The 8,579-nt window shown below is 67.5% G+C and overlaps 3 protein-coding genes across 4 annotated transcripts; all 3 read left to right on the top strand.

The window, feature by feature from the left end:
* Positions 1 to 660: 660 nt before the first annotated feature.
* PYGO2 (pygopus family PHD finger 2) lies at positions 661 to 2,512 on the top strand. The gene is made up of 3 exons (XM_054001128.1): positions 661 to 812; positions 908 to 957; positions 1,033 to 2,512. Exons 1-3 carry the CDS (start codon positions 689 to 691, stop codon positions 2,107 to 2,109), a joined length of 1,251 nt encoding a protein of 416 aa, XP_053857103.1. The 5' UTR covers positions 661 to 688; the 3' UTR covers positions 2,110 to 2,512.
* A 138-nt stretch (positions 2,513 to 2,650) lies between these two features.
* Positions 2,651 to 6,185, top strand: PBXIP1 (PBX homeobox interacting protein 1). Of its 2 annotated transcripts, XM_054001064.1 has the most exons (11): positions 2,651 to 2,724; positions 3,225 to 3,303; positions 3,496 to 3,601; positions 3,686 to 3,753; positions 3,839 to 3,983; positions 4,094 to 4,306; positions 4,389 to 4,412; positions 4,495 to 4,568; positions 4,653 to 4,778; positions 4,870 to 5,867; positions 5,957 to 6,185. In XM_054001064.1, exons 2-11 carry the CDS (start codon positions 3,244 to 3,246, stop codon positions 6,012 to 6,014), a joined length of 1,872 nt encoding a protein of 623 aa, XP_053857039.1. In that variant the 5' UTR covers positions 2,651 to 2,724; positions 3,225 to 3,243; the 3' UTR covers positions 6,015 to 6,185. The 2 variants fall into 2 exon arrangements, with proteins under 2 accessions (XP_053857039.1, XP_053857040.1); XM_054001065.1 differs by lacking the exon at positions 2,651 to 2,724 and having other exon boundaries at positions 2,801 to 3,303.
* Positions 6,186 to 6,630: 445 nt separating this feature from the next.
* Positions 6,631 to 8,432, top strand: PMVK (phosphomevalonate kinase). The gene is made up of 6 exons (XM_054000954.1): positions 6,631 to 6,701; positions 6,801 to 6,974; positions 7,119 to 7,182; positions 7,614 to 7,766; positions 7,834 to 7,963; positions 8,178 to 8,432. The coding sequence occupies exons 1-6, from the start codon at positions 6,631 to 6,633 to the stop codon at positions 8,312 to 8,314; spliced, it is 729 nt and encodes a 242-aa protein (XP_053856929.1). The 3' UTR covers positions 8,315 to 8,432.
* The last annotated feature ends 147 nt before the right edge of the window (positions 8,433 to 8,579 follow it).

Genomic DNA, 8,579 nt, shown 5'->3' on the forward strand with positions numbered 1-8,579 from the left:
GAACAGGGCAGAGGGAAGAGGGACATTTGGAGGGGGCAGTCCACATATCCCAGACCAAAGCTGCAGCAAAATACAGTTTTGGTTACCAGGGCAAAGCCAAACACCACCTGCAAACTGACATCAGGAAGAACCTGGGCTGGCCATTTTTCTTTCCCAGGGAAAAGGGCCGATCTTTGTCCCCAGGGGCCTGTGGCCCTGAGTGGCCGGACACGTCCAAAAATCCGAAAAAACAAAGATGTGTCGCAGACCCAAGCTGCCCCCAACTCAAACCTGTGCTGCCCTGACAGTCCCAAGGGAGCCCTACAAACTGACATCAGGAACCTGGGCTGGCCACTTTTCTTTCCCAGGGAAAAGGGCTGATCTTTCTCTCCAGGGGCCTGTTGTACCAAAGGAACTGGCGGTTTTATTAAAGTTGGTATTTCTCTAGGCCCGGCCTGCTGTGAGCTGTGGGCGGTGGTTCCTCCCCTGCGCCCCCCCCCCCAGTACGTGGTTTGTCCCGTCTGTCCCCGCTCCCCCCTTCCATCGCGCCGCGTTTGGTTTGATCCGGCGGGGGGGGGGCGGGAGCCTGCGGTGATTGACGCGTCCGCCGCGCGTCGCCACGCCCCCTTCCCCCAGCGCGCTGTGATTGGCCTCGCCCGGCTTCCGGTTCCGGCCGGGCCATGGCGGCGGCGCGCGCGCTCTGAGGGCTATGGCGGCCCCGCACGCAGAGAAGCTGGAGGGAGCGGTCCCGGCCCCGCCGGCCCCGCCGGGGCCCCCGCACCCCGCGGGCAGCGCTGCCGCCGGCGGGCCCGGCCGCAAGCAGGGGAAGGCAGGTGAGCGCTGGTGGACCGCGACCGTGGGTGGGTGGGTGGGTGGGTGGGTGGGGGTCGCCGCGGCTCCGCTGACGCGGCCTCGCTTGTCCCCTCAGGGCTGCAGATGAAGAGCCCCGAGAAGAAGCGGCGCAAGTCCAACACGCAGGTAGGGCCGGGCTCGGCGCGGCGCGGGGCCCGGGGACGCGCCGCAGCAAGCCTGACCGCCACCTTCTCCCCGCAGGGCCCTGCCTACTCGCACCTCTCGGAGTTCGCCCCGCCGCCCACTCCCATGGTGGACCACCTGGTGGCTTCCAATCCCTTCGAGGATGATTTCGGGGCCCCCAAGGTGGGGGCGGCGCCCGCCCCCTTCCTGGGCAGCCCCGTCCCCTTCGGCGGTTTCCGCATGCAGGGCGGGATGTCGCCGCAGGTGCCCCCCGGTTACGGCGGGGGTCCCCAGCCCCTGCGGAGGCAGCCGCCGCCGTTCGCCCCCGGGCAGATGGGCCCGGCCTTTAGCATGCCCCCCCAGAATCCAAACTACGTGCAGCCGGGGGGCTTGAGCTTCGCCGGGCAGCCCTTCAGCCAGCCCCTCGGACAGAACTTCAGCCCCCCTATGGGGCAGCTCATGCAGGGGCCCGTCGCGGGCTTCGGGCCCATGATGTCCCCCACTATGGGGCAGCCCCCGCGGGGGGAAATGGGACCCGGGCCAGCCCTCAACCCCGCCGGGGGGCCGGCGGTGGCTCAGCGCTTCAGCCAGCCCAGCAACCTCTTTGGACAATCGCCCATGCAGCGCCCCGGGCAGAACGTGCCGCCCCTGCCGCCCACAGCCAGTCCCTTCGCCGGGGCGGATCCCGGCTTCCCCGGCGGCGGCGGCGAGGAGGGGGGCAAGAACCCTCCGGCCAGCACCTTCGCCCAGGAGCAGCACTCGGGCTCCCCCGCCACCGTCAACGGGGCGCAGCCCGGCTTCGCCCCCAACAGCGCCGGCCGCAGCGCCGGCACCCCCGAGAGCAACAGCCTCCCCCTGCCGCCCCCCGGCAAGGCCGGCAGCGCCTCAGGGCACCAGCCGCCGCCGGGGCTCGTGTACCCCTGCGGGGCCTGCCGCAACGAGGTGAACGACGACCAGGACGCCATCCTGTGCGAGGCCTCCTGCCAGAAGTGGTTCCACCGAGAGTGCACGGGCATGACCGAGAACGCCTACGGGCTGCTCACCACGGAGGCCTCTGCCGTCTGGGCCTGCGACTTCTGCCTCAAGACGAAGGAGATCCAGTCGGTCTACATCCGGGAGGGCATGGGACAGCTGGTGACCGCCAACGACGGCTGAGCCACCGTTGGGCCGCCGTGTACAGCTTTCCCCCGCCGATTTAGGACCAAACACCCATTTTTTTGTAGCTGTCGCCCCCCCCCCCCGCCAGCCGGAGCGCCGCTGCCGTGCGCTGGCTGTGGCTGCTCGCCGGGCACCGCCTGGCACCGGGACCTACCGGGGGAGCCGGGACGGTGCCGCCCGTGCCGGTGTCACGCCTTGGCTGCGTGGCTCCGGCCCCCGGTGCACCGGCTTGGTGAGGGCTGAGCCTTCCTGGTGTCCCTTTCCACATTCACGGGGCAGTCACGCCTGCTCCGGTGCTCGGGACGGTCCCGGTACCCGCTCCCCCAGCCCAGCTCCGTCCGTTTTAGCCGATCGTTAATGGAAATTTTTTTGTACCGTCGTTATAAAACTCTTAAACGCGCGTGTCGGTGTCTGGTACCGGGTGGGGCGGGGGGGTGGGGGGGTGGGGGGGGGGGTGTTCGGTACCGGCGGGGCCGCGCCCGGTGTCCCCGCCCCTTGTTGCGTCATGTGCGCCGCGGGCTGCGATTGGCTGCTCGCGTCACGTGCGCGCCCCGGCTCGGTGCGGCGGGGGCGGCCCCGGGGAAAGTTCCCGGCAGGACGCGGCGGGCGCAGGTACCGGGACCGGCGGGAGCGCTGCCTCTGCGGGCCGGACCGCCGCCGGCACGGGGCTGAGGGGCGCGGGAGCAGCTCGGAGAGGCCGTGGGGAGCGGAGAGGAGGCGGTTGTCACCCCCCGCCACCCCCGGCCCAGGCCGGTTCTGCGTCCCGGACGGCGGGTGGGGGGGAGAAGAGAGTGGTGGGAGCTGCTCGAGATTCCCGTCCGGTGCTGCCGCTTTGCTGTAGGTCGGTGGGATCCCGACCGGGGCCCCCCGGTTCCCCCACGCCAGGCCCCGAGTCTCCCGTCCACCTGCTGGGTCGCATCACCGGCTAAAAATACCCCGCGGCGGCAGCTGGTGTCAGTGGGGGTGCAGCCGCACAGCCGGTGCACCGGAAAGCCTCCCAGCTACGGGCTGGAGGGACTGGCTGGCACCGGTACCGTGGCTCTCCCGGTCACATCCAGCTGGTACTGGGAGCTGGGTCACGTCCCGCTGTCCGTGCGTCCGTCCCCTTGCAGGTAGCACTGGACTGTGCCTATGGAGGAGAAATTGGATCCCCGAGATGCAGAGAGCAGCTGGGTGCTGGCGGGCAGCGAGGTGAGGGCTTGCCACCCCCAGAGCAGACCCTCGCCGCTTGAGATCTCCAGGGCAACATCCCAGAACGGGGACCCCATGCCCCCCCCCAGAGCTGGAGACCCCCCCCGGGCACACCCCTCAGTGCCTACCCGGGGCTGCAGGCACATGGAGGTGGGGGCTAAAGTTGTCTCCCTGTGTACCCCCTTCCCCTAGGGTCTGCCCATTGACACGGTGGGTCCAGAGCCGGACTCAACCTCCCGCAGGTCTGACGATGAGGAACCGCAGGAGGAGGATGAAGGCACCCAGGACACAGTCACAGGCAGGCAGCCACCATGGGTGTGGGGCAAGCCTGGTGTCACCTTCCTGTGCCACTGTCTCACGCCATTGCTCTGCCTCTCCCCAGCTGTGACCGCCAATGGTGCCACTGCCTCGCCCAGCCAGACCTTGTGCCCTGGGGGCAGCGGGCAGGGGGTGAGTCAGAACCGGGGGGCTGGGGGTGAGCTGGAACTGCTCCCCACACAGGGATACCCCATGTGCCAGTGCCTGTGTTCTGCAGGACCCGGAGGAATGTGAGGACTCCAGGGCAGGGGCAGTGCCTGCCCTGGATGGCTCTGCAGAGCCCAGCGTGCTGGAGGGCGATGAGCAGGAGGAGCTGAATGCTGAGGCTGAGCCACAACCATGCCCTGACACCCCCCAAGCAGGTCAGGGGACACCCCCCCCCCACCCCTCACAGGGGACTTGCCTGGGGGGATTTGTGCTGGCAGTGTTTAGGTGTAGACCCTCCCTGGAGGTCCCACCCGTCTTCCCCTAGGGCCAACATCAGAGGACGTGTCCAGCACCAGCAGTGACAATGACACGGCAGGGCTGCGGTGGCGGCAGGGCCACAAGCCCCATCCTGAGCCCGTCACTGTCACGCCTGCCTCACACCGGGGGACACCAGACACTGGTGATGATGGGCTCAGTGTGAACAAGTACCTGCTGGGTGCCTTGGCCTTGGTTGCTGTGGGGCTGCTGATCATCACTGGTAAGTGGGGATCCCAGTGGCCAAGGCCCCAGGGACAGGGTCGGGTCCAGACGTCCCCCTCATTGTCCCCTCCTCTCCCCAGGTGGTATCTACGACGTGGCAGATGGTGAGTAGAGGCAACTGGCCCACCTGGGCAGGGGGACATCTTGCAGCAGCCTGGACATTCAGACCCATGTCGTCCTCTGCAGGCCCTGTGGAGAGTGTGGGGAGCTGGGACTTGGCTGCTGGGGAGCAGGAGTCACTGCTGTCCATAGACAGCAATGTAAGGAGGGGTCTCAAGCAGGGCTGAGTGAGGGCACAGGGTGTCCCCGATGCCCCCAGGGCTCCCAACCTTCCTGTCCTCCAGGAGTCCCAGCAGGAGCCCCCTCTGCCAGATGCTGGGGGCCCGCAGAGCATGCAGTCCATGAGCCAACTCTTGGACAAGCTGGCCAAAGAGAACCAGGAGATCCGGCTCATGCAGGCGGAGCTACAGGTTGGTGCCCAGTACCGCGCCTCTGTGCTGTGTCCCGGTGCTGCTCTCCTGCTGCCACCCCTTTCACAGCCCCCCCTAACCCCTGCCCCAGGCCCACAAGGAAGATCTGCAGGCACTGCTGCACAAGAGCGAGGGTGAGGCGGCCGCGGCCGGGGCGCAGCAGCAGAGTCTGGCCAGAGAAAACGCGCGGCTGCGTGCGGCGCTGGAGCGGGAGGTGACGGCACTGCGGGAGGCCCAGGCTGAGCTGCGGCGCCTGCAGGCCCCAGGCAGCCCCAGGGAGCCAAGGGCAGAGCAGCCACGTGCCACAGAGCAGCCACGTGCCACAGAGCAGCCACGTGCCACAGGGGTGCCGGGGCGCGGCAAGGCCGCGGCAGGGCGGCGCGGCAGCCTGGATTCGTTGAGGCAGGAGCTAGCGGACACCCTGGACCGTGTGCGGGGCTCGGGGGATCTCAAGGGGCTTGTGGAGGAGCTGAGCACCCTGGAGCAGCACCTGGCCCAGGTGCTGGAGGCAGAGGGCTTGGGGCCGTTCTCCACGCCCTGGAAGAAGCCATTCAAGGTGGAGAAGGAGAGCAGGTGGCACAAGCAGCATGGCACCAGGGGGTCCCCCCACAAGCAGGAGAGGAGAGAGCATGGCAAAGGCCACAAGAAGGACCCCCGAGCCCCCCGTGAACACAAGCCAGGCAAAGCCTGGGGGAAGCCGTCTCACAGCCACCCCCGGCACGATTCCCACGAGTTGCCCTGGCTCAGGCGGTACCGGGCACCACAGGGCTGTTCTGGGGTGACTGACTGTGCCCACAAGGAGGGCCAGGAAGTGCTTGGGGCTGCACTGGAGCCGGTGCAGAAGGTGCAGTTCCTGCAACTGCTGGAGAGCTACATGGGGCAGCTGGGCTTGGGGAGGCAATTTGGGAGGCTGGCGCCGCGGCTTGATGGGGCCTTCAGAGCTGACGGCGTCTTTGCCCACGACCGCCTGCGGTTTGTCGACTTTGTGGATGACGTGGAGGATCTGCTTGAGGATGTGGCGCGGCAGGAGTGGGGCAACAAGGAGGCGGTTGACGGCTTCGAGGAGTACATGCTGCAGCACTACAGTGGGTGAGCTGGGGTGGGCAGTGCCAGGGGTCCCCGAGGATTCCCCACCCTGCTGCTGCAGCCCACCCATCACCCCTTCCCTTCTCTTGCAGCACCTCCGGGAACGTGTGGAGCCAGAGAGCCCCAAGGCAGCATGGCACGCGTGGGTAGAGCCAGAGGGGCAGTAGTGTGCCAGCACCCCCACACGAGGGCTCCCCATATGCTGTTTATGGGGGTCTGGGGGTGACCACCACACCCTGTAGGGCCAAGTAGGGCCGCATCCCGAACCAAATGCACCGTGTGATACTGCACTGCCACCATGAATAAAGTCACCGCTGGGCAGAGCCGTGTAGGTGTGGGGGGAAAGGGAGGGTGCTGAGGGGAGAGGGCTGGAGAAATGGGGGTTCAGAGGAGGAGTAGGGGGTGTAAGGGGAGAGCAGAGGGGACTGAAGGGCTGTGGGCAAAGAAGGTGCTGCGAAAGGGAAGGAAGGAGTGCAGGGAGGAGGAAGGGCTGCGGGGGGAGAGGGGGTGCAGATGAAAAGGCAGGGCAGAGAGGAATATGGTGTGTTGGAGGGGAAGGGGGCTGCTGGGGGAGATCAAAGGGGGTGCTGGGGGGAAATGGGGATGTAGAGAAGGAACAGTGAAAAGGAAAGAGGAGTGCTGGAGGAGCTGAGGGGCAGGTGAAAACGTGGGGTGCAGATGGGGCCATAGGGATGTTGAGGAGGAAGGGTGCTCGGGGAGAAAAGAGGGTACCGGGGGGACATGGATGCTGGGAGAAAGAGTAGGGATGGTCGGGGGAAGAGTGCTGGGGAAATGCAGGGTGCTGGGGAAAGGGAGCGTCAGAGGAGAATGGAGGGTGTGAGGAGGAAATGGGGGGCAGGGGACGGGCCGGGGGGCGCGGGATAGCGGGGGCAGGACCCGCCGTGTCCCCGCTGCGGTGCGGGCTCTGTCCGGCAGGGGGCGCCGTGAGCCGGGCGGGCTGCCGGGGGCGGGGCGACACGGGGCGTGTCCACATGGGCGTGGTCGGGGGGGCGGGGCCGGGGCGCCGATGGCGGCGCCGCGCGCGGTGCTGCTGCTGAGCGGGAAGAGGAAATCGGGGAAGGATTTCGTGGCCGAGGAGCTGCGGAGCCGGTACCGGGCGGGGCGGGGCTGGGGCCAGGCGTGTGGGCGGGGAAAGCACCGGGTGCAGCGATGGTGCCGGAGGACAGGGAGGCCGGGATTTGGCCGAGTGGAGCCGGTGCCAGTAAGCCGCCCCCGCGTACCTCTCCCCCGCAGGTTGGGCCCTGATGTCTGCACCATTCTGCGCCTCTCCGGGCCCCTCAAGGAGCAGTACGCCAAGGTACCGAGCCGTGCCAGGACACTGCCGTGCCGTGCTGTGCCGCCCCACGCTCGTACCGTGACATACAGTGCCACACCATCCCGAGCCGTGCCAGGACACTGCCGTGTTCCACCGCGCGCTGTGCCGCCCCACGCTCACACTGAGCCGTGCCGTGCCACACGGAGTTGTGCCAGGGCACGTGCTTTGCTGTCCCTCTGCCTTCCCGTGCTCGTGCCGTACTACACCGCGCCACGCGGCGCTGGGCTGCCGCACCACACCGAGCCGTGTCAGCGCTGTGCCAAGTTGTGCCGCGCCACGATCATGCTGTACCACATCGTGCCAAGCCGTTGCGTGCTGTGCTGTGCTGTGCTGCGCTGTGTGACAGCAGCCGTGGCTGTGCCACGCCATGCTCGTTGGCCCAGGCCATGCCTGCTGAACCCTCTTCCCCACAGGAGCACGGCCTGGACTTCCAGCGGCTCCTGGATGCCAGCGCCTACAAGGAGGGGTTCCGGCAGGACATGATCCGCTGGGGCGAGGAGAAGCGCCGCGCCGACCCCGGCTTCTTCTGCCGGGCAGCGGTGCAGGGGGCGCTGCAGCCGGTGTGGGTGAGTTTTGGGCGAGTGCACAGGGGCCCCGGGGGCAGGGCAGGGGTGCTGATGGAGCCCTGCGCAGGTGGTGAGTGACACGCGGCGCCTCTCAGATGTGGAGTGGTTCCGGGCCGCCTACGGGGATGTGGTGCAGACCGTGCGGGTGGTGGCCACGGAGGAGACAAGGAAGAGGAGGAACTGGGTCTTTGTCACCGGTGAGCAAGCGAGGGGCAGCTTCGCCTGGTGTGGGACACCAAAAGTGGGGTTGCCCAATGGGCACAGGTCTGCTGCCTCCACTACCCTTCCTTGGCAGTGGGAGCGAGAGGCTTTGGATCAAGGCCCCCACCTCCGGGGGGTGAGGCCGTGGTGAGGGTACAGACAGACAGATCCTGACCACCCCTGGGGCCTCCCTGGGCTCTGTGCTACCAGGGGTGGACGACGCTGAATCTGAGTGCGGCCTGGACCAAGGAGTGGCCTTTGACTGGGTGATCACCAATGACGGGGATAAGGTGGCCCTGGGCGAGCAGCTGGAGATGCTGGTGCAGTCTCTCCACAGGAGCCTCTAGCTCCATGTCTCTCCACTGGGGCTTGGGGACCCCTTCCCCCCCAGCCCCTCAGCCTCTCCCCCTCCACCTCCTGCTGATGCTTCCTGTTCTGGAATAAAGCTCTGACACTGAGAACCGCTGCCACGCTGGGCCTGTGTCTCATTTCTGGGGAAGGGACACACAGGTGATCCTGCCCCACCCTACTGTGGGTTTCCCAGCTTCTGCGAGGCAGAAGTGCAGTTCTGTCCAAGCAGGGGGCCACCAGCTGGATGCTTCATGGTGTCTC

The sequence above is a fragment of the Vidua macroura genome, chromosome 29, assembly GCF_024509145.1.
Source record: "Vidua macroura isolate BioBank_ID:100142 chromosome 29, ASM2450914v1, whole genome shotgun sequence".
NCBI classification, from domain to species: Eukaryota; Metazoa; Chordata; class Aves; order Passeriformes; family Viduidae; genus Vidua; species Vidua macroura.